This window comes from Cucurbita pepo, chromosome 7 (genome assembly GCF_057944985.1).
Source record: "Cucurbita pepo subsp. pepo isolate OVF chromosome 7, ASM5794498v1, whole genome shotgun sequence".
Lineage (NCBI taxonomy): Eukaryota > Viridiplantae > Streptophyta > Magnoliopsida > Cucurbitales > Cucurbitaceae > Cucurbita > Cucurbita pepo.
Window position 1 is genome coordinate 1,136,380 of NC_141804.1, and position 25,479 is coordinate 1,161,858.

At 38.0% G+C, this 25,479-nt stretch overlaps 4 protein-coding genes across 5 annotated transcripts; 2 read left to right on the plus strand and 2 right to left on the minus strand.

Annotated features, from left to right (window-relative positions):
- Positions 1-1,692: 1,692 nt before the first annotated feature.
- Positions 1,693-3,844, minus strand: LOC111798671 (purine permease 3). Its single transcript, XM_023681963.2, has 2 exons — positions 3,054-3,844; positions 1,693-2,403 (listed from the first exon to the last, which is right to left on the minus strand). The coding sequence occupies exons 1-2, from the start codon at positions 3,756-3,758 to the stop codon at positions 2,050-2,052; spliced, it is 1,059 nt and encodes a 352-aa protein (XP_023537731.2). The 5' UTR covers positions 3,759-3,844; the 3' UTR covers positions 1,693-2,049.
- Positions 3,845-7,712: 3,868 nt separating this feature from the next.
- LOC111798822 (protein DETOXIFICATION 27) lies at positions 7,713-11,074 on the plus strand. Its single transcript, XM_023682157.2, has 8 exons — positions 7,713-8,165; positions 8,252-8,793; positions 8,880-8,966; positions 9,038-9,094; positions 9,179-9,417; positions 9,497-9,615; positions 9,707-9,796; positions 10,779-11,074. The coding sequence occupies exons 1-8, from the start codon at positions 7,887-7,889 to the stop codon at positions 10,848-10,850; spliced, it is 1,485 nt and encodes a 494-aa protein (XP_023537925.2). The 5' UTR covers positions 7,713-7,886; the 3' UTR covers positions 10,851-11,074.
- A 963-nt stretch (positions 11,075-12,037) lies between these two features.
- Positions 12,038-13,595, minus strand: LOC111799075 (putative RING-H2 finger protein ATL36). Its single transcript, XM_023682472.2, has one exon. It carries the CDS (start codon positions 13,557-13,559, stop codon positions 12,315-12,317), a length of 1,245 nt encoding a protein of 414 aa, XP_023538240.2. The 5' UTR covers positions 13,560-13,595; the 3' UTR covers positions 12,038-12,314.
- A 9,652-nt stretch (positions 13,596-23,247) lies between these two features.
- LOC111798082 (transcription factor bHLH96-like) lies at positions 23,248-24,922 on the plus strand. 2 transcript variants are annotated; one of them, XM_087125170.1, is made up of 3 exons: positions 23,248-23,993; positions 24,172-24,543; positions 24,621-24,922. In XM_087125170.1, exons 1-3 carry the CDS (start codon positions 23,553-23,555, stop codon positions 24,714-24,716), a joined length of 909 nt encoding a protein of 302 aa, XP_086981296.1. In that variant the 5' UTR covers positions 23,248-23,552; the 3' UTR covers positions 24,717-24,922. The 2 variants fall into 2 exon arrangements, with proteins under 2 accessions (XP_086981296.1, XP_086981297.1); XM_087125171.1 differs by having other exon boundaries at positions 23,252-23,993; positions 24,175-24,543.
- Positions 24,923-25,479: the final 557 nt, after the last annotated feature.

Here is a 25,479-nt window from a genome sequence, read left to right on the forward strand (position 1 = left end):
AATCCCGAAATTCAAAACTCATGACCTCTGAACATGTATTTAGTCAATGTGGGAAATGATAGACTCCTCCCAATAATCTTCTACAGAGTGGAACGAAACATTTCTTATTATAAGTGTGTGAAAATGGGGGTTGATGTTGATAACTAACGAACCAAAACAGACAAATATCTGCTAGTTGTGGGTTTGAGCTGTTACCAATGGTATCATCGGAGCCATACCAGTGAAGATGCTAATTTGGGGTGGATTGTGAGGTCACAAATGAACAAAACATCGTTTGTAACGGTGTGAAAACATTTTCTTAATAAACAAATTTCAAAATTGTAAGGTTGTCGGTAATATGTAATAGGTCAAAACAGATAATATTTACTGTCTTTAATAGGCTGAAAGATATTTTATAGGTAAATAAAAGTTAATTGAATAATGGATGATTTAATGTAAGCAAAGATCATACCTATTGCATTATATTTTATAAGTTTCAATGTAATATTTAATATATAAATCAAAGAAAAGCGTTAATAAGTATCTAATCTAATAACAAAAATTATTATTTATTATAACTATTATTGTTTAATAAAAGCTATACTTTATTTAAAATATTTCTAAAATTTTTAAAAATTCAATAATTATCTTAAAAACAGACTTAAATTTTTAAAAAATTTCATTAATATTCTACCCTTTTTCTATTTGTTTGTATTTCTTGTTTGGTTTAGGGTCCGTGCAATTCCGTTGAATTGTTGCAGAGTAAGTTTCGGTAGAAAGACATGAAAAAGCTTATCTAAACCTTCTAATAATGGCACTCCCGCTCTATAGGTAGGGGTAGAAAGATTTCACTATCATTGTCGTCATCATCATTTTAAGTTCAATACCATTTTAATATAAATATATGATCTTTTAATTTTTTTTTAGTCAAAAGTTAATTAATTAATATATGTGATATGAACTACGATCAAGGAATTTTTATACCTCAAGGTCCAATTACAAGGACGAGAGCCAAGAAGCTACAACAAACCTTATACAGTTATATTCAAGCTATGGTGAGCTCATCAAAGAAAATTCTAGAAGACGCTGGAGACCTCCCTTATATATTGTGCAAAGTTGAGCTTCAAGAAAGAGATGAATTAAATGCACTCTAAGTTGCATTTAATGAACTCCGCTGAATTTATGAAACTAGTCCAGGATGAGTAAATAAGCACATTTTATTAATTGCATTATTTAATTATAGTTTAACTGTTTGTTGTCATAATTAAGCTAGTTTTAAATATAGGAGTTAAGGTTATATTGTAACCCAGATATATTCCACCATTAACCAGCCATTTTAATATGAGGGTTATTGGTATTTTTCATTTACTAGCCCATTTAATTTGAGAGTTATGTATCACGTTAAGGTTGTAAAGGCCCTTTTTTTCTTTGATTAGACATCAAATTTTGGAATTAAGAATAGAATTTCTATTTTAGCTTGGTTGAGAGCTAAACTTTCTTTGCAAATTCTTTCTTGTGTTTAGAACTTGCATGTAGAGTCATTCAAGTGGTATTGATCAAACTTCTTGTGGAGTGATTCGAATCACGATTTTAGAAACGAGTTTTCTTTACTCTTGATCTTGATCTTGATCATCAAGGTAATCCATTCCATACTTTCCCTTGGGTTGATTTCCATATCAATATGTTTAAGTTGGCCGAAACTATACCGAAAAATATGCAAAAGAGATGATATTGACAACAAAAATAAAGAACCTACATGGACTACATGCATTTGTGTTTGGACTGGTGTAACACCAGTCCAAGCCCACCGATATTATGGGACGCTCTAATCCATCCCCTTTCGGGGCCAGCATCCTTGTTGGCACACGGTCTACTGTCCACTCCAATTCAAGGCTCAGCCTACTCACCGATACATCACCTGGTGTTTGGCTACTAAAGAAAAAAAAAAAAAAAAACAAAACAAAATAATGCTCGTTTTGGTTCAACTTTTTAATGGACGACCAACTTATTATTACTTTATATCGTCTTTACCAATTTACAACATAAAGCATAAAGTTACATACTAGGATGTCAAACACTTGAAATTTGAGTAGTTGTAGCTTCAGTCTTGTGGAGTTGCAGCTCAAGATTGTTGTTTTTATTGTTCTTAATATCACCATAGAAATAAGACACAAAACCCCAAAGATTTAGAGCCAAAGAAACTCCCTTCTCCGCCTTAAACTTCTCCTTGAATATAATAACTCCTAGAATCTCAGTCACCGGCAATAGAACTGCGATTACTATGCCGGAAAACAGAGACGACGAGCTGAAAATAACTCCGATGGCTCCTAAGAAGAACCCTTGCCAAGCTATGGCACTGCATGCTAATACCACGTAGTATGTCGTCTCCCCTAGTCCAAATTCTGCCGCCTCTCTAGGAATCACCTGTTGTAATTAATAATCAAAACCCATCATTTAATTTCTCAAAACATTCCTTTTTTATTACTTTAATTGGACAATATCATCGTCTAACCATATCAATCATTCTAATATGATATCATGAAATTGTGAAAGGTGGAGTCGGTTAGAAATTACGACTCTACCCAATGGTATGATATTGTCCACTTTAAATATAAGTTCTGATGGCTTTGATCTGTGCTTCCCCTCACTTATAAACTCATGATTGAACGTGGGACTCACTCCCAATAATCCTCAACAATCCTCCCCTCGAACAAAGTACACTATAAGCCTCCCCTGAGGCTTATGGAGCTCTCGAATAGCCTCCTCTTAATCGAGGTTTGACCCGTTTCTCTGGAGCCATCAAACAAAGTACACCTTTTGTTCGACACGTCAGAGTCAAGAGTGACTCAAGTGTCCTACAAATGGTGTAATTTGTTCGAGCACTCTAGAAAAGGAGTCGAGCCTCGATTAAGGGGAGGCTCTTCGATGGCTCCATAAGTCTCTGACCGAGGATTTTTGGGAGGAAGTTCACCTTAACGGCTTTCTGTGTGAGCCGAAAACAAAATCACTAGAGCTTTAACAATTAATAATAAAAACCCATGATTTAATTTGAGAAAAGATTGGATTTTTAATACCTTAAAATCGTTGTTGGCCAACATCCCGACGGTGCAGACGACGGTGGCGAAGAAAGACAATACCAGCTGAATTTCCAGCACTAAGGTGTACGTAATTCGCTGTCGGGATTTTTTGTAAGTTAATTCCACAAGCGGCAGAACGAATCCGTACAACGCCGCCGCGGCTAACGTCATCAAGAATCCGGCGATGTACTGTTTGGGGGAAACTCCGGCGGGGCGGTCTCCACTCGTGTGCAATGCAAGTACCGCGCCTCCAATTGTTATTAAAACGACGGCGTTTATCGAATAAGATGTGAATTTCTGTTTCACTAGTAAGTAAGCGAAACCGGCTGTGAACGCCAGCTGGGTGGCGATAATCAATGCCGAAGTTGAAACCGGCAGCCGAGCCACGCCGAAAGCATACAAATAATCGTCGAAGCCGGTGATGATGCCGATGACGGCGGAGGCCAAAAACAGCCGCGGCTTCATGAAAATCATCTTCGTTTTGTTGGCAGATTCCGATGACTCCAGGGCGGCGGAACGGCGGCGGTGTAAGTAACTAAATATCAACGGGATGAAAATCATCGGCCAGCCACCGGTTTCCAGCCAGCTGGAGAGCCACACGCGCTTCCCGCCGTGGACGAAATATAACCGCATAATCAACGGACCGCCGCAGTTGCCGACGGCCAACAAAAGGCAGTTGAAAATAAGAAGAGCCCTTTTCATGGCGGCGCTCTGTTTCTACTCTGCTTCATTGTTTTCGCCGTAATGACTTTGAGGGTCCGTTTTAAGGGAAGTAGAGAAGATAAAAAGTGGGGACAGAATGGTCATTAACCAACCAAGGTGGAAATATAATTCAATACCAAATTATTATTTTCTTCAATAATTAATTATTTGATTTTGACGGATAATTAAATTTGTTATATTTTCCGGCACCAAATATATATAAAACAAATTAATATTTTGTATTTTGTTTCTCATTTTTGGAAGGCGACAAAAACGAAATTTTCAAAAGTTTCTTAAGCACGAATAAAGCGTGATCATGGATTGAGACATTTTTTAAATGCAACCCAATTGTTCAAGTTTGTAACTTTTCCAACCTAAATAATGAACTCAAGTTCAGTGTCCTCACTGACACATCACCCAGTATCGCTTTCGATACTATCTGTAACAATTTCAGCCCACCACTAATAGATATGGTTATCTTCAGACTTTTTTTTTTTTTTTTTAATTTAATATAAATCATTGATAAAACATAGTAGTGGGCATAATTTAGATCGCCATCACGAAAATAATGACCGGACGGCATAATAGCAGCTTTCCATTAATTTATGTCTTTAATTATTTTTTTTATTTCTTAAAATTATTTTATTATTTTAGAACCAATGTGGGCCCAGCGTTGACAAAATAGAGTGGGTTTGAAACCCACCTTCTTTTGTCCCATTCTCTTAGCTGTCAGCAGTTTGAAATTTACCCTTCATCCTCTTCATAATTATCTTCACCAATTTTCACTTTAATTATTTTTTAAATTATCAAAATTCTTCTTCCCAAGAACTATATTATAAAAATAAAAATAAAACATTTTCAACCTACGTGGGACCCGAAAGACACCATCACTGACTCGAGTAACAAGAAATTCGGTAAAAAAATATAATTACTTGCCAGTAAAAATCTTTCTGCCTTCACTTAAACTACACAGAGTGAATCAGTTCCTTCTGGAGATATATATTTAAATTTTATTAATTAAATATAATCTAAAAAAGTTTAATTTTAAATCCTATTTACATATAATTTTGTTGGAAAAAAAGAAAGGATGTGTGTTACGCATGGGTGCCACGTGTACCGATAATTACTGATTTTAGGTAACAAATTTCCACTTCAAGAATTTTTTATTAATTTCAAAAATAAGGATATTTTTATTACGTGGTTTCCAATGAATAAATATTAATTTAAAATATATTTTTAAGTCACAATAAATTAAATTCTTTATTTTTCATCTTTAGCTTTTTTTTTTTTAATAAAAAAATTGAAAATTTCCTAGTTGAAAAAGGCCACATTTATTCAAATATAATTTATTTACACTCCCTTTATATTTCCTTTTCCTAAAATGGCAACCTCCTTTTTTTTTTTTAATAAATATTTAATAATAAAGTAAATTTATCCTAAAGTAGCCTATTTTTATTTAATTTAATAGTTTAGTCTCGAACTTTTTATATTTGTGACTTTATAAAGTTCGTATCTAATACCGACTTTGTGACACTGAAATAAAGAAGTGATACATGAATGAACTGAGATCATATCCAAATGAGAGTAATTTTGAGAATAGAATGAGCTGACAAACTGCCTCTTTCATAGGAGACATGAGCGAGACAACTTATTGGAATAACTCGTATTGGGATGTGAGAATCGTTTTCACTCTTACGAACCAAAGAGTAGGTAACTTAATCGTGTCGTAGGGGATGCTGCAGAATGTCAGGATTGTCGGGTGTCGAATCTAGATTCCAAATCTTGATCTGAATCCTAGGTGTGAGTCGTCTTAGTCGCATAATTTATAAGAAATACAACTGGGTTCCTTAAGAATCACTTTACAAAATGTTCTCTGTTACCGACCACCCTTTCAAAAGTCATCCAAACATTATTCTTCTTCCTACTTATATAATCTTATTCTGCTTTCTTTTAAGATTATCGTAAAAATAGATGATCGAACCATTCGCTTTTAAAATAGTAACAATCGTATATTTCACTCAAATTTGATAATCTTTAAGTAACAACACTATCACGGTAAAAAAATAGTAACTATCTCTGCCTCGACTTGGTCCGCCCTAGCCATGGTAACCAACACGACCACTTGAGCTTTTGACACATGAAGTAGTTTTTCTAGTGCCCATGTGGTTGGTTGGGCACGGGTGCAACTGAGTATTCGAGTTTAGATTCACTTCCATTTCAACCCTCTTTTGAACTTTTGTTGTATTTGGATCGTAGACACTGACACCGTGAATTTATTCCTCAAAATCTTTTATAAGACTCCAAGTTCATTGCTAACAGATATTTTTTTTTCTTTGAATTTTCTTTTCGGACTTTTACTCAAAGTTTTTAAAACGAGTCTGCGAAGGAAAGATTTCCACACTCTTATAAACATGTTTCGTTATTCTCTCCAATCGATGTGGGATCTCATATCTTCGTATTTAAGCGATCCGATACTTACATATAAGGAATATAAGGAATATTGATCCCTGACATTCACACCTAGGAGCCATAATATCTCCAATATGCATACAACAAATATCGATCTCTGACCTTTGTACCATAGCGTCTCGATACTAGTTATATATCGTTATGAATATCGTCTCCTGACTTTTGTACTTGAGACCTCTCGATACCTTCACTTTACTTTCGTTAAAAATAATACCAACCATCAACCATTTATACCCGAGGTCCTTATATTTAACTAACTTCCATTTATCACAATGCAAGTCTTGTACTATTTATTCATAAAACCCTCGCAAAATCCTTGCGTAAAAACTCAATGCTAATAAGAACACGTAAACAATTTCGAAAAGAAACTTACCAAAAGATTCGAACCAATACGAAGTAGACACTTAAAAGGATTCAAAAGGTACTAAAATGTGTTGGAACTTTAACGACCAAAATTAAGTGCTAATCGACGCTGGAAGGAGTTCGATTTCACCCCACTTGAACTTGAACTTTACCGACCATGGGAAATCCAATTTGAGAGTATTCACGTAATGAACTAAGAATATCATAAATATATAAACTTTATTAAAAATAGATAATATTAGACTCGTGTAAAGGCCAGAATTAATATTAATTAAAAATTATAATAAACTATGTAACCTAATTATTTTGCATATATTAAAAGCCCACGTGTCACTCTAGTCACATGTTTTGATTTAATTTTTGTATGTTATAACTTTATTCGACATACAAAAGGCGACTTTTTGCTTACTTGTAAGTGAGCTGTCATGCCAGATAAACGAGTAAATAATCCACGTAACTTCTAGAAAGTAAACAATAATTTCTTTATTAATTATTTAACATCATAATAATATGAGCAATCAATTTTTAATATTTTTTTTAAGGAAAAAAACATTATTGACAGATATTAAAATAATAATAAAAAATAACAAGACGTGTTTTAAAGCTTTGACAGGAAGTGGAAAGATGACAATATCTGTTAGTGGTGGACTTAGGCCGTTACACAGTTTGGGAGGTCCGTGGAGGAAAAGCAAGATTTTGCAGCAGTGGTGGCTGCCCATCTTTGGCATGGCTCATTAATGCTTTCCCATTTTGTCTGCACAAACAAACTAATTGAGCCAACGTACCAAGTAGATCGGTTCGAATTTAAAATGCATCTATTAGAGAGAGGTTTTTACACACCATGATGTTTGATTTCTCTCTATTAACAACAATTATATTCCGCATCTCGACCCACTCGTACTATCGTACTGTCGATTCCGATAAGTGCATAGGCCGGAGGTCCGGTAAAGGTAGACAAAATATGTCGGCAATAAGTTGTGTTTTGGTTCCTTAAACTTTGTAAACGTGGAAACTGCACTGATATTCTAAATCTCTAGGTGTGGATTGCTCCGTTCGTCTAAGTTGACCACCATCAACTTTCTTATCAAAAAGTTCATCTTTTTATAATCAACTTGTTCATTCCATTTTGAACTCTCCAACAATTAAACATCATATTTTATAAAGATAATCATTTGTTATGAAATGAAGAACACCACCCAATTGTTGCGTGGGAGATGAGCTGCCGACTCTTTATAAATTCAATGGATCTTCCTCTGTTTTCAAACCCACTCTCTGTTTTTCTTCTGTTTCTTACAAATGGGTGCTGTTGTTAGAGCCGATCGTGACGGTCCCAATCAGCCCCTCCTCTCGCCCAAACACAACATAACAGCGAATCGAAGCGAGGATTTCGTATCCAAATTTTGGGTCGAAACCCAGAAGCTATGGCTAATCGTTGGCCCTTCCATATTCAGCCGTGTCGCGAGCTTCTCCATGAACATCATCACCCAAGCTTTCGCTGGTCATTTGGGTGATGTCGAACTTGCTTCCATTTCTATCGCCAACACTGTAATTGTCGGATTCAATTTCGGCCTTCTGGTAAGTCATTCGATTTTGAATCAATACTCTGTTTCATCGCCAAATTTGATCGATCCCCTGTTTCTTTCCTCTGTTTTGAACTTCAGTTGGGTATGGCAAGTGCGCTAGAGACGCTGTGTGGGCAAGCATTTGGAGCAAGACGATACCACATGTTGGGTATCTATTTGCAGCGTTCATGGATCGTTTTAACCCTCTGTTGTTTCTTCTTACTCCCTGTGTACTTCTACGCCACACCCCTTCTGAAACTGCTAGGCCAAGCCGACGATGTAGCAGAGCAATCAGGGGCTGTGGTGCTTTGGTTAATACCCCTTCATTTCAGCTTCGCGTTTCAGTTTCCATTACAGAGGTTTTTGCAATGCCAACTCAAAACCCAAGTGATCGCTTGGGTTTCTTTAGCTGGATTAGTAGTTAATATCGTTGCTAGTTGGGTTTTGATTTATGTTCTTGAGCTTGGTGTAATTGGCGCCGCCATAGCTCTGGATATTTCTTGGTGGGTTTTGGTTTTGGGATTGTATATCTACACTGTCGGTGGTTGGTGTTCTTCAACTTGGACTGGCTTCTCCGTTCAAGCCTTTCAAGGGCTCTGGGATTTCACTAAACTCTCCGCAGCTGCTGGCCTCATGCTATGGTAACCCCTGCTCTGTTTTGCTCTGTTTTACTCTGTTCTGTTCATTTACACGTTATATTAACTTCATTTCTTATGGGTATTTGCAGCTCGGAGAATTGGTATTACAGGATACTCGTCTTGATGACAGGGAATTTAAAGAATGCGACAGTAGCCGTCGATGCATTGTCCATATGGTATACAAATCTCTTTGAAAACCCAAAAAAACTTGGTTTTTTTTACTGAATTTTGTGTCAAATTCGTGCAGTATGAGCATCAATGGATGGGAGATGATGATTCCTTTAGCATTCTTCGCCGGCGTTGGGTATAATCTTTCTCTCCTGTCATACTTAATTTCCATAACAAGAGATGAAAAGTTCTAAAAGTTCGAAACGTATGAAATAAACAGAGTACGGGTGGCGAACGAGCTGGGAGCTGGCAATGGGAAAGGAGCCAAATTTGCGACAATTGTCGCAGTGGCACAGTCGACAGTGATTGGAGTAGTGATATGCGTTGTTATAATGATTCTTCACGACAAAATTGCTTTAATTTTCACGACCAGCAGCAGCGTGGTGGAGGCTGTGGGCACACTGTCAAGCTTGCTAGCTATCACCATTCTGTTGAACAGCATCCAGCCAGTTCTTTCAGGTTAGGCCGACACCATAAAAGACATCATAATTGTGTTTGAATGAACGAAATAAATGGTGTTGTTTGTTGATGAACGCAGGCGTAGCGGTTGGATCAGGCTGGCAGTCTTGGGTTGCGTATATAAATATTGGCTGCTATTATGTCATAGGGCTCCCTCTTGGGTTCATCATGGAATGGGTTTTACACTCTGGTGTATTGGTAAGGGTTACCCTTTTAATGTTTAAGATGTTCTTGAATGATTCTATATTTTGATTGAAAATTTGAACTTTTTTTTTTTGTGTGATTGAAGGGTATTTGGGGTGGAATGATCTTCGGAGGCACGGCTGTTCAAACGATTATATTAGTGATTATCACAGTGAGGACGAATTGGGATCGAGAGGTAAATCTCGAACATTCAACTTTCATTTTGATTATCCAATTGAGTTCTTGAATTGGTTGATGTGAGATATCATATTGGTGGGAAAGGAGAAGGAAGCATTCTTTATATGGGTCTATGTGTTTTAAGATCGTGAGGCTGATGGTGATATGTAACGAGTTAAAGTAATATATTTGCGAGTGGTGGGTTTGGGCTGTTACAGATGGTATTAAGAGCTAGATATCGGGCGGTGTGCCAGCGAGGACGTTGGCCCCAAGGGGGTGGATTGTGAGATCTCATGTGTTGGAGAAGGAAACAAAGTATTCCTAGGTGTGGAGACCTCTCATTAGTAGACAAGATCTGCCTAGCGGTGGTTTGGGTTGCTGTTACAAATGGTATCAGAGCCAGACACCAGGTAGTGTGCCAGTGAAGACGTTGACCTTTAAGGAGATGATTGTGAGATCTCACATCGGTTGGAGAGAAGAACAAAGCATCCCTTGTAAGGGTGTGGAAACCTCTCTTTAGCATATGCGTTTTAAAATCGTGAGGCTGGTGGGCCAAAACAAACAATATCTACTAACGGTGGATTTGGGCTGTTACAAATTGTATCAGAGCCAGACATCGAGCAGTGTGCTAGCGAGAACACTAGGCCTTTAAAGGGGTGGACTGTGAGATCTCACATCAGTTAGAGAAGATAACAAAACCGGTGTTGAAACCTTTCTCCAGCAGACTCTGGAGAGGGGACAAAACATTCCTGGTGTGGAAACCTCTTCGTAGAAGACACAGTTGCCCCTAGGGGGGTGAATTGTGAGATCTCACATCGGTTAGAGAGGAAAACCAAGCATTCATTATAAGGACGTGGAACCTCTCCTACTAGGCGCATTTTAAAACCATGAGGCTAGTGGCGATACATAACGGGTCAACGCGGGCAATATCTACTAACTGTGAGCTTAAACTATTACAGTTAATTGATTCTAACATAGTTGTTTATTAACCTTAATTTCAGGCGGAGAAAGCACAAGAACATGTGGAAGAGTGGTCGAGTCCTCAACAAAACGACAAGCCTCTTCTTGCCTAAAGTTTGTCTATTTTTTTGTTTTTTTTACGAACGAAATGATTTATGTTGTTGGTTTTTTAAAAGCTGTCCATTGATGGTATGTTCTTTCAATTATGGTGGCTACCTAAAATGATTCAAAAGTTAGGTAACATGTGATACAAAAAATGTGTAAAATGTGACGATGGGAGGGGAAGAACAAGGACCAAAATGCTGTTGGCAATGAGATTCCTTGTTTGTTTTGGTTACCTTGCTGTCTCTTTAACCTTCTTTCTATCACCGACATCTAATTATTATCCGTTTCAAAGCTCTCCTTAACTTTCCCTTAAAACGTCTTTATTCGTTTAATAGAGTCGAGTCATGATGCAATGTTAAAATTTCTAGAGAATAAGCTGTTATCAATCTCACAACCCGACATGACGATCAGTTAATATTTTTTATAAAGTCAAGTTGATATATCGGAAGATTACTGAACTTGTAAGATCTCATATCGACTGGAGAGGAAAACATAACATTCTTTATAAGAGTGTGAAAATCTCTCCTTAATGAACGCGTTTTAAAAACCTTACGAGGAAGTGCATAAGAGAAAGCTCAAATAGAACAATATTTGTTAGCGGTGGGTTTGGGTTATTACAAATGGTATCAGAGCAGACACTGAGAAATGTGCCATAGAGGACACTGGGCCTAGAAGAGGGGTGGATGGTAAAATCTCATATTGGTTGGAGAGGGTAGGGTGTGAAAACCTCTCCCTAATATACGCGTTTTAAAAGCCTTGAGAGAAAGCTCAAATAGGCAATATTTGCCCGTAGTGGGTTTGGACGGTTACAAATCGTGTTAGAGTAGACATTGGGAGATGTGCCAGCGAGGATATTGGGCCTCAAAAGCGGTGGATTGTAAGATCCCACATCGGTTGGAGAGAATAGGGTGTAGAATACGTGTTTTAAAAACGTTGAGAGGAAGCGGGAAAGAGAAAGCTCAAATAGACAAAATATCTGCCCCAGTGGGTTTGGACGGTTACAAATCGTATTAGAGCAAACATTGGGCCTCAAAAGCGGTGAATTGTGAGATCTCACGTCGGTTGGAGAGGATAGAGTGTAGAAACTTCTCCCTAACATACACATTTTTTAAAAAGGTCAGTCGGAGGTACAACTCACGAACGGATTACGATTGGAATTTAAAAATGTTCCAAATCGGCCCAATTTCAATACTAATTAACCCAAATTAACATCTAAACTAATATTAACTCAACCATAATTTACATCTAAACTATTCTATTTATATAATAATAATAAAATAAAAAATAAAAAAAGCGAAGCCTTCCTCTATACATGTGTTTGTGACATGCGCCAATCAAATGGGAGGGGATCATCAATGACAGCCAACGAACTTTGACCGTTTCCTCCTTTTTCCCCAATAAAAAATTGACTTTTTTTTTTTCTTCACAAAACAAGACCAAGTAAACACAAAGGCCCAACTCGGCCCAATTCTTCAGCCGCCTACGTTGTCGTTGACTTTGACTTCCCCGTCGACATCACCCGGCAACCTGGAGAACGGCCGTCCACTGCCATCTCCGTTGACAATCACATCCTTTCTCGAGCCCTCCCTTCCAAGCAATGGCGTCGCCGGTAACAATGTCCGCCGCCAGTCCACCCACCCACTTCTACTCCGATTCCCCAAAAACCCATTCTTCCCCACCTCACTCCGGTACCCCTGTCTCGAACTCTGCTCCCTCGGCAACGCCACGCAGCTCCTCGCCCGATTCAAATTCCAATTCAACAGCTCACTTCTTACCTCCTCCGGCAATCTCAGCGTAAACCTCTCGTAATCCTCCCCTCTTCCGAACAGCGAGTGTCCCGTCGAATGCGACCGTGGGAACAGCCCGCTCAATCGCCATCCCGTCGATCGCGACCGAATTGGACCGTTCTGATTCAATCCCTCATTTGGGTTTATCAAACTCACTTCCTGCCCTTGATTCCCCTCCGGAATTCGAACAATTACCTGACCACTTTCCGATCCGGTCACCGGTCGGCTCCGGTCAATTCCCAAATCGGAATTGAGCAACGCAGCAAAAGATACATCGCCGGGTTTGGGGACAAGGCTAGCGCGGCAAACAGGGCAGGTCGAGTGAGACACCAACCACGCGTCGATACAATCGGCGTGGAAGACATGGCTGCATTTCGGCAACAATCGGAGCGTTGCATCATCTTCGAATTCAGACAAACAAACGGCGCATTCCAACGACCCATTTCCGATTTTGAGCCCTTTCACGTTGGCGTATAGAAAAGTGGGGAAAGTAGCTATAACATCGGCGTTAAGGCCACGCGCAGCCGTTCTGGATCGGGTGTTGGTGGCAGTTTGGGCGGTTGAGAGGAGGAGGCGGCCGCCGAAGTGTTGGTCGGTGCACTGACGGGTGTAGACAGAGAGAACGGCGATGACGATGAAGAAGCAAACGAGAACAATCAAAACGATGGCCATTCGTTTGCTGATGGTCTGTTTAAAAGGGTATAAATCAGGGGGACTGGGGACGGTGGGTTGGCCGGATTGGGCGGCGGCGAGGGAGGAGACGTCGGCGAGTAGGATAAAATAGAAGAGAAAGGCGGCGGCGACATGATTGAGGGCGGGAGAGAGCATATCTGGATAAGGTAACAAAAACAGAGGAAGAAATGAATTTGTGAAACAGAGGGAGGAAATGGTGGCTGAAGAGAGACGGAAGTGGGTTTGACTGACAGACATGAGATGGTCTGAGATTCCCAATTCTTGCTAAGTCAAGTCAATGGCGGCATCTATAAGAGGGAACAACTACAATTAATTATATATATATATATATATATATATATATGATTAGGAGAGACGTACATGAATGAATGGATATCACATTTGGTTGAGAGTGATTTGTAACGACCTAAGCTCACTGCGAGTAGATCTTGTTCTCTTTGGATTTTCCCTTGAGAGGAGCTTTAAAACTCGTTTGCTAGGGAGAGGTTTCCACACCCTTATCAAAGGTGATTTGTTCTCTTCCCCAACCGATGTAGGATATCACAATCCATCCCCTTCAGGGCTCAACGTCCTCGTTGACACTCGTTTCTTTCTCCAATTAATGTGGGACCCACACAAAATCCATCCCCTTCGGGGACCAGCATCCTTACTGGCACACTATCTTGTGTCTACCTCCCTTCGGGAACCACCTCCTCGCTGGCACATCACCTAGTGTCTGGCTTTGATATCATTAAGCCCAAAAATGACAAGTGGGCTTGAGTTTTGTGATGCATGTGAGTGAAGGAAAAATATACTGAAAATATTTGAATTGATCTGTGGTGATAGTCCTATTCTTAAAAAGCGAGAAGTAAATAACATGACTGTCGAGTATATATCTTAATGGCCACGAAGCCGAAACCAAAATTCTAAGTGTTTTTTTTTTAATTGGATTGGCTTGAAAATTCAAGGCATGTGTTTGAAATTTTATTAAGAAAATGGAGAATGATATCCTTACGCATTTAATTAAATTAATGTTTCCAATCATTTTTTCAAAAAATAATGTATACAATTTTATTATTCCAATAAACTAATAAATTCACTGAAATTGACTATGTCATGCATTTAAATTCAATTACCTAATATATTATAGATTTATTTTAAAGGTCTCGGGTTTAAATTCAAAAAATAAAAATAAAAATAATATTAAATTTATAAAAATAAAATAAACAATTTTAAAAAAATTAATTGTAAATAACTTGAACGCTAACTAACTCAAAAATTAAATTAAAAAAACCGAACACTAACTTGAACGTAAGAACTGGTTTGGTCAGGATTTAGGTAATTAGTTAAAAACGGTTTTTTTTTTTATTATTTAATATTGATTAAAATAAATAATTAAATAAAGAAAAGAAGTTGAAAACAAATTTTCAAATCATATATCATTGTTATTAATTATTGGTTTTTAAGTAAAAAATAAGATTATTTTGACCAAAGAAATGGTTGGAAATTAATTTAATTCATTTCTTGGACTTTATGTTATGATGTGTATAGTTGTATATTATATGATTGGCGTTATTAATATTTAATAAATGGTCATTTTCATAGTCTTCATATATATTAAATAATTTACACAATTGCTGTAATGGGCTTGGGCCGGGTATTGTCTCCACCCCAACTCTTCTCATGGCCCAATCCAAAGGAACAATTTGGGCCTACTAGCTCCTTTCAAACTTGGGCTTGGGCCGGTTTCACATTTATAATTAAATAAAATAAAATGATAGAAATAAATAAATGAATAAAAATGTAAAAAATGTGGGGTAAAAAAAAAGAGAGAGTAAAAGAGACGACAAGGAAGGATTCAAGGGCGGAGGAGGGAGGATGGCGGTGGCGTGGCGGGTAGTTGGGCTTAGGCCTGGTACATGCTGGCGTAGGCGTTGGTGCTGCCTCGCCACGTGGACCCCTTGACAACACGTGTACGGCTGCTACCTCCAACTTGTCTCCTGTCTAATCCAATCACGCCCCTCTCCGGAATCCCAATCACCCACAAAATATTTATACACACATATATATATATATAACCATTATACATTTACCCAAAATTTGTAGAAGATCTAACAAGTAAAAATCATTAACTTTGTTACCCATGTTCTCGCTCGAGCAACGGTACATCGTCCATAGGAGTTTAGGGTTTAAGGTTTAGGGCAATTGCATCCTCTCGAGATATTTATAAGCGATTATGCGGCACTCACTCTTAGCTCTGAGTGAGTCAGCCAACTCGAAATCGCGTCATCTACGACCTGACAACGTATGCTTAAACCTCTGATCCAGTTTAGGGTTTAGGGTAATTGCATCCTCTCGAGATATTTATAAGTGATTGTACGGCACTCACTCTTAGCTCTGAGTGAGTCAGCCAACTCGAAATTGCATCATCTACGACCTGACAACGTATGCTTAAGCCTCTGATCCAGTTTAGACTTTAGGGTAATTGCATCCTCTCGAGATATTTATAAGCAATTGTTCGATACTCATTCTTAGCTCTGAGTGAGTCAGCCAACTCGAAATTGCATCATCTACGACCGGACAACGTATGTTTAAGCCTCTGATCCTGTTTAGGGTTTAGGGCAATTGCATCCTCTCGAGATATTTATAAGCAATTGTGCGACACTCATTCTTAGCTCTGAGTGAGTCATCCAACTTGAAATTGCGTCATTACGACATGACAACGTATGCGTAAGCCTCTGATCTCGTTCAAGAAGAAAATTAAAAAAAAAAAAACGAGGCAGAGAGATTTTCGAAAGAGGGTTTGAAAGAAATATTATAAACTATAAGCGAGAAAAACAACACAACAACTTATTAACGACTTAAATAACATATAACTCTGGATATGAAGAATTGATGATTAGTCGCACCCATATAGTACATTTTGAGTCATTTCAGGTCTATAAAAAAATGAACTATATCACGAAAGTGATAAAAGGAAAGTAGTAAAGGTATACAATGCAAGAGGCTTGGCATGCAACGAACATGCGTTCATAAGCAACACGTCTTGGACAAACATGACCGTGACACTTTACAAGAGTTCGATCAGAGTCTCGTACTATAATATTATTGGTGTTCTCTCGAACCCTAAACAGCAATTAAAAAAAAAAAAGAATATATATAGTTTCCACGTCAATGGGAAGGCAGAAGAAAGCACATGAGGGGAACCCGAAAAGAAAAAGAAAAGAAAGAGATTCGGAGTGTCCTGCGCTGCGGTGATAGCACAATCTGGGAGATAAGGGAATAATATATATGGCTTTGTACCTTCCTCTCATCTCAATTTTTTAACCTTTCCATTTTGTTGGGAATTCCAATTTTTATTTCCTTCTATTTTTAAACCCTAAACCCACTATTTCCCATGCACATTAAACTAATCACCAACACCCGCCCGCCCCCGGTCCGGTTTGGTGGCCAGGTTAGCATCCCTCGTCGCCTCTGTACTCAATCAAGCGTTCTACGATCCAAACTTGCCAAACCCATACAAAGAAATTAGAGATCGAACGTTTTCTAGAGGAGATACAGTTAGATTGCACCCACTTAATAAAACTCTAAATCTGTGGGCGACTCGGTTTTAATATATATTCGTATGTATTTTTGTATTTATTAATATAATTGAGAATAAATCAAAAAGAAAAAGAAAAAAAGAGAATCTTTTGATGAATATTTAAAGGTGAGGGTAGGGTTGTGTTTATAAAAGGACTAGTTTCAACTTTTATGAGCTTTGAATACTCATATTTATGATTAAAATTATGGGTTTCATCGGGATTAAAACTAAGGACAATGCCAGCTCCACTAAGCTAAGCTTAATTAATTGATTAATTGCTTAATCAAGGCTGATTCTTTAGTGATTAATTATTAAACAAATGTCGTTGTTCGTACAGTTTTAAGAGTGTGGAAACCGAGAGAAACTCATGGCACATGTACTCCGTCCCCTTGTCGCTCTTTCTATAATGCGTTTATTCAATTTTAATCATAGATTCTTGATTTGATTGCTCTATGTTAGATGACTAGTCAAGATATGGGTGTGCTCGACTTAACAATGTCTCACGCTGTTTAGTGCGTGTTTGTTAGGGAGAGGTTTCATATCGCTGTGGGATCTCACAATCCACGTTCTTTCGGATCAATCACAGTCTATCACTAGTAGATATTGTCCGTGCCCAGTGTCCTCACTTGCACACCGCCCCATCTCTGGCTCTGATGCCATTTGTAACAGCCTCAGGCCACCGTTATCAGATATTGTTCGTACTCAGTGTCCTCACTTGCACACCGCCTCGTCTCTAGCTCTAATGTCATTTGTAACAGCCTCAGTCCACTGTTATAAGATATTATCCATGCCTAGTGTCATCGCTTGCACACCGCCCAGTCTCTAGCTCTAATGTAATTTGTAACAGCCCCAGCCCACTGTTATCAGATATTATCCATGCCCAGTGTCCTCGTTTGCACACCACTCAGTCTCTAGCTCTGATGTCATTTGTACAACCCCACCCCACCATTATCAGATATTGTCCATGTCCAGTGTCCTCGCTTGCATACCGCCCCGTGTCTAGTTCTGATAGCATTTATAACAGTCTCAGCCCCAGCCCCTGTTAATAAATATTGTCAACTTTGGATCATTACGTATCACCGTCAACCTCACGTTTAGATCTCACCAAAAATGATCAAGCCGTGTCTAACATCAAGTCATGTGTTATGTTGGAGCGAACATGACATGCGAACATACTAACACATGAATTGGTTGGATTACGAGTTGCATGTACAAAATAGTTTTAAAAATGTTACTACATTTAAAAAAAAAACACATATTTATTTCATGCTTCAAAATTAGAATAATATTAACACCTAATTTCCACGTAGATCATTGAAAAATGAGATTACTTTGAATAAAAGGAAAATAAAAGACGAGTTTTCCCAGAATCTGAGGTCCCAATAACACGGTTTTAGGTAATTAAAATTTTAAATAATTATTTATTATTATTTAATTTTTTAAGCCGATTTCTACGTTGTTCCCACATGCACAAATTAGGGTTTCTGGTAACCGTATTTTACGCTCAAACCACATGCAATTCCATTATATATATATAAATTATTTATTTTCCCATTTATTTTTTAATTTTTTAATTTTTTAATTCCTTTAATTAATTTACACTACCTACGTCTAAATTCCTAGACCAATTTAATTAATTTCATGTTGTTTAATTTCCTAATCCAACTCTAATTTGATCTCTAATCTTGACTCGATTAATATATTTATTTTCAATATTTATGTTATTAAGACAAGATATCGTTGCCACTAGTTTGATTTTTTTATATACTTATCGATATAGCTCGATCGAATATTTTGTATTTTAAACGGAATTATTATTATGACCATTTTTGTACTCGGTAACGTGTCGTGTAAGCTATTATATTGAAAAATAATTATAATATCAGGAAAAAAAAAATAGTAATAAGGATTCTATGGAGAAAATGAAGGGAAATAATGACGTGGCACATAGTATTTTTAATTAATGATTCCTATTATTTTATTTTTTTTCAGAAAAAATACATTGGATTTTGCAGAAAATTCCAAGTAAGAAAATGATTTAATTGGAAAATATTAATTAACAAGTTGCAATTATGGTTCTGGAATCTTAAATAATAAGCTGTAAAATTAAATTTTTTATTTTATAAAATTATATTTAATTTACTTATTATAATATTAGATTCTATTTGGAATATATTCCATATCATAGTAAATTTCATATTGGGTCTTATAAAATCTTCTGAAGCATGGTCGGAATTTGCAAATATTAAATATAATAATAATAATAGTTTAAATAAATTCCAATTATAATTATGAATTGGTTTTTTTATTATTAGTGTTATTTAGTATAAAGTTTACAATAAAAGGATAACAAAAGAGTAGGTATAAAATATGATGTAAATGTAACTCATAATATATGAGATCCCACGTTAGTAGGAGAGTAAAAGGAAACATTTTTTTATAAGGGTGTGAAAACTTCTCTTAGTAGACGACGGTAATACGTAACGGGTCAAAGTAGACAAGATCTGGACTGTTACGAGTGGTATTAGAGCCAGATACTGGGTGGTGTGCTAGCAAGGAAGTTGGTATCAGGGATAGGCACCGAGCAATGTGCTAGCGAGGACGCTATTCCCATATTGGTTGGAGAGGGGAACAAAACATGGTTTATAAGAGTGTGGAAACCTCTTTCTAGTAGACGACGATGATATGTAACAGGCCAAAGTAGATAATATCTGGGTTGATATAGTTGTTATCAAAGTCATGCATTGGGCAATGTGTCAACGAGGAAGCTGGTATCGAAGATAGGCACCAAGTGGTGTGCCAGCAAGGACGCTGACTCACACCAGTTGGAGAGGGGAACAGACTATTCTCTATAAGGGTGTGGCAACCTCTTCCTAGTAGATGACAACGATACGTAACGAGCTAAAGTAGACAATATCTGGGTTGTTATAGTTGGTATCAAAGTCATGCATCGAGCGGTGTGTCAGCAAGGAAGTTGGTATAAAAGATAAGCACTGAGCGGTGTGCCCATAAAAACACTGGCTCACATAAATTGGAGAGGGTAACGAAACATTCTTTACAAGGGTGTGTAAACTTCTTCCTAGTAGATGACGACGATACGTAACAGGTTAAAGTAGACAATATCTGGACTGTTACAGCTGGTATCAGAGCCAGACACTGAGCGGTATAGAGACAAGCACCGAACAGTGTACCAACAAGGACGTTGGTCCCACATCAGTTGGAGAGGGGTTTAAACCATTCTTTATAAGGGTGTAGAAACCTCTCTGTAATAGATGCGTTTTAGAAACCTTGAAGCTGTAGACGATACATAATTAGCTAAAACGGACAATAACTATTATTAGTGAGCTCGTTTCGTGTAGAATGTATCACAAGAAGAATAGTAATAAGAAAAAAAGAAAAAAGAAAGAGAAAAACACACAACACAAAGCAATAAGGAAATAGAGTAAGCATGGAAGACATTCCAAGGAACAAATGAAAAGACATAGGGGTGAGAATGTCGCATAGAAATGTGAGTTAATTTGGGTAATATTATAATGTTTTTGCATTCAAAAAAAAAAAAAAAAAAAAACATTGGAACAGTAGAAAGAACAGGAGAAAGAACAGTAGGCAGTGTTGGAAAGGGTGTCGGAGACACATATAGTATATAGTGTGTTGAAGGTGGATGATTACAAGAGTGGGTGTTTGTAAGGTCACATGGATTCCTCTGCGCCCTATGTCCCGCTCCCCCCCTCTTCTTTCTCTTTCAATTAAAATACTGTTTTTTTTAGATCTTCAGAATTTCTAGTAATTTTTCCAGCTTTTCGTCATCGGTTTTTTTTGCCCTTTGTCCGACCAAATTATTGTCAAATCAAACCAAATGTATCATTTCTTCTTCGTCCCTTCTCGGTTTACGTCTCTATACCTTTATAACAAATGTTTCGTTCTCCTTCCTAATCGAGAGTTTGGGGGACCCAGCGTCCTCACTGACACACTGCTCACTGTTCGGCTATGATACCATTTATAACAACCAAAACCCACTGTTAGCATATATTGTCCACTTTGGTCCATGGTTTAGGTTTCTATATCTTTATAATAGATATTTCGTACTTCTCCTCAACCGAGAGTTTGGGGGACCCAGCGTCCACACTGACACACTGCTCGGTGTTTGGCTATGATACCATTTATAACAACCAAAGCCCACTGTTAGCTTATATTGTCCACTTTGACTCATTACGTATCGTCGATAGCCTCACGGTTTTAAATTGCATATGCTGGGGTGAGGTTTTTACACCCTCGTAAGAAAATGTTTCGTTCCCTTCTCAGTTTCCACGCACTTGTCAAAATGAGATTTCTACACCTTTATAAGAAATGCTTCGTTTCCCTCTTGGTTTTCACACACTTATAAGAAATGCTTCGTTATCATCTCCAATCTAGAGCTTGAGATCCTGACGTCCTTGTTAGCACATTGTTTGGTTTCTGGCTCGATACCATTTATAACAACCAAAACCCACTGTTAGTAGATATTGTCCACTTTAGCCTGTTACGTATCACCATCAGCTTCACAATTTTAAATAGCATATGCTAAGGAGAGGTTTCCACACTCTTATAAGAAATGTTTCGTTCACATCTCCAACTGATCTAAGATCTCACAAATTCTAGCTGTCCTCCGATCACTTTATCTATTTTTTACTAAAATTAAATTAAATTAAAAGAACAAGTAGACAAAACATGCTTTATTCACTTAAAATGTTTTATGGCCATTAATCAAATGTATGTAAATAATAAAGATATGATTTAACTAATTTAGCTTCAATAATACTCTCTCATTCAATGAACTTGAAATATCAAATTTTATTTATATATTTTTTATGCTTGATTATGATTTGTGTGCTACATTTCAATTTTTATGAGTAAATTAAGGAGGAGGCTAAATATAAAATTTTGTTCCTATTTAATTGTCCTATCAATTCAATAAATATGTGTTTGATTGAGACGTTTAAACCTTTGAACCCTTTTCTTTATAATAAGTATGTTAATGGGTAACTTTGGTTTTGGAGGGCGACCGAGTAGGAACAAAAAACGTGGTTTTTGTGAGATAGGAGAGCTTGTGGGTCACGAGATATTCAAAATTTTGACCTCTTTTCTTTATAATGGATCTGTTAACGAGTAGCTTTGGACTCGGAGGGCGACTGAATGGGAATGAAAAATGTACCCTTTGTGAAGCAGGAGAGTTTGTGAGTCACGAGATATTCAAACTTCTGATATCTTTTCTTTATAACAGATATACTAACGAGTAGCTTTGGACCTAGAAGGTGATCGAGTAGGAACAGAAAATGTGGCCTTTGTGAGGCAGGAGAGCTTGTGGGTCACGAGATATTCAAACTTCTGACCTCTTTTCTTTATAACAGATATACTAACGAGTAGCTTTGGACCCAGAGGGCGATCGAGTAGGAACGAAAAATGTGGCATTTGTGAGGCAGGAGAGCTTGTGGGTCACGAGATATTCAAACTTTTGATCCTCTTTTCTTTATAACAGATATGCTAACAAGTAGCTTTGGACCCAGAGGGCAACCGAGTGGGAATGAAAAAATGTGGCCTGTGTGAGGCATGAGAGCTTGTGGGTCACGAGATATTCAAACTTTTGACCTCTTTTCTTTATAGTAGATATGTTAACAAGTAGATTTGGACTCAAAGGACGATTGAATGGGAATGAAAAATGTACCCTTTGTGAAGCAGGAGAGTGTGTGGGTCACGAGATATTCAAGCTTATGACCTCTTTTCTTTATAACAGATATGCTAACGAGTAGCTTTGAACCTAAAGGGCGATCGAGTGAGAACGAAAAATGTGGCCTTTGTGAAGCAGGAGAGCTTGTGGGCCACGAGATATTCAAACTTTTGATAATCTTTTCTTGATAACAGATATGCTAACAAGTAGCTTTGGACCCAGAGGACAACCGAGTGGGAACGAAAAATGTGGCCTTTGTGAAGCAAGAGAGCTTGTGGGTCACCGGATATTCAAACTTCTGACTTCTTTTCTTTACAATAGATATGTTAACGAGTAGATTTGGACTCAGATGACGACTGTATGGGAACGAAAAATGTACTCTTTATGAAGTATGAGAGTTTGTGGGTCACGAGATATTCAAACGTCTTATCTTTTTTCTTTACAATAAATATGTTAATGAGTAGCCTTAGACCCGAAGAGCAACCGAGTGAGAACGAAAAATGTGACCTTTGTGAGACGGGAGAGCTTATAGGGTGACGTTTTTTTTATTTTGTTGTAGAATTTAATTAATACTTGACGTCCACCAACTTGAGTAATCTAAAGTTTCATTTAAAGGTCTTCTTCATCTTCCCCTTTTAATTAACAAACAAATCCCCAAACCCCAACAGAGTATCTATTTCTAGCAACACCAGATTCCTCTCTCTCTCTGTTTCTCTCTCCTCCTCTGTTTCGCTCCTGCTGCGAGTACTGATCTACAATGGCATCTCACGTGCACCTTGTTCTCTTGCAATGGCTTCTTTGAACTCATTTTCTTTTAAAAGCCCCTTTCCTTCAGGTGCTTGTAGCCATACATCAAAGCCTAACCTTCGTTGTTAGGTCTTCTGGGTTTCAACGAAACAGAGCAACCCCATCTCTCTGTTTCTCTCTGTTTTTCCGATCGCCGGAAAAAACAGAGTGATCGTTGATGATGGCATTGGAAACGGTGGTTTACCCACAAAATAGAGATACATTTACTTATGTTTGCAGAGATTTCTGTTCTTACGGCGGCGCTTGGCCTGGCTACGACTATGGCTTCCAATTAGAACAAGAAAAATCCTTTCTCGAAAACCCGCAAAAACTCCCCACTAATTGGGAGCCTTCACCGGAGGAATGTTCGATCAATCAGCCGCTTTCGGTAGGAGCTCTCTATCCGCCGATGGAAGTTGAACAGTCGCCACCGTCTCCACCGTCCCCACCGCCGACGACCGGGAGGAGAAAGCGACGGCGGACTCGAAACATGAAAAACAAGGAGGAAATTGAAAACCAGAGGATGACCCATATCGCCGTCGAGCGCAACCGCCGGAAACAAATGAATGAATATCTCGCCGTCCTCCGATCACTAATGCCGTGTTCTTACGTTCAAAGGGTCAGTCACCTTTCTTTTTCATGACAATGACAAAAGTTACCGTCCAAAAACAGAGCATGATGATTTCATTTTTTAGTGGAAACTATTGAATTACTTCAATTTCACGACAGAACACAAGAACATGTTTAATAATTGAGTTGTCGTGTACTTTTCAAGGCTAATTATTTGAATATTATAGCAGGGAGACCAAGCCTCCATTATTGGTGGCGCCATTAATTTCGTCAAGGAATTAGAACAGCAATTACAGTTTATCAAAGCCCATAAGGAACCGGCGGCTTCATCCCCTTTCGCCGACTTCTTTTCCTTCCCACAGTTCTCAACTCCGGCGACGAACTCGACCCATGACTCAGCCAGTTCCAACACCCAATGGGCCGCCGGAGATATCGAAGTCACCATGGTGGATACCCATGCCAACCTCAAAATCTTGTCCAAGAAACGCCCGAGACAGCTCCTCAAAATGGTGGCTGGGTTTCAAAGCTTGAGATTCTCTGTTCTTCATCTCAACGTCACCACTTTGGATCAAATGGTTCTTTACTCTGTAAGCATCAAGGTAACAAAAACACAAACTTTTCAACATGGGTTTTCTTTTTTTGGATCAAAACTTGATTTTTATATGAACTTTATCAGATTGAGGAAGGATGCGAGTTGAATACAGTGGATGAAATCGCTGCAGCTGTGAATCAAATCCTGCTCTCCATTCAAGAGGAATCTGCTTTCAGCTGACACTTTGATCGATTCAATCTGTGTTGTTTGGAATGTATTTTGTTTGTTCAGAATGTCTTCGATTTCCATATGGTGTCCAACAATTTTCCATGCAAATGAAGCACATAGCGTTGGATGCTTTTGATCTGTAAAATTTAATATCATGAATTTGGTTCAATATAAAGATGGCAACTTGATTTAATAATAATGTTTATGATTTGTTCCAAGTTTTGATTAATCATATCTATGAAAACATGATCGTACAGATCGATTAAGTGTTTGAAAGATTTGATTTGATAATTGAAATGTGTGAGAGATGAAGAGGAAGAGGAACTAGCCGACAAGATTGCAACATGGAAGCAATAATTGTTATTGTTCTAAAGGTTTGACTGTCTTCCTTGGACTCCACAGCCAAACAAAGCTCCTTTGTTGGGCTCCACTCTACATATTTATATATTACACCAATTCAATCTCTCCCAAATCAACCATCTTTTTTTGGTCGGAGATTAGAACGAATCATTCTTTATAACTGTGTGAAAATCTCTATCTCATAGACGTGTATTAAAATCGTGAAGCTGACGGCAATACGTAAGGGACAAAAACAGACAATATTTGATAGCGGTGGGCTTGACCTGTTACAAATTGTATTAGAGCCAGACACCGAGCGGTGTGTCAGCGAAGATGTTGATCCCCTAAAAGGGTGGATTGTGAGGGCTCATATCGGTGGGAGACGCTGAGTGGTGTGCTAGCGAGAGCGTTAAGTCCACAAGGGAGTGGATTGTGA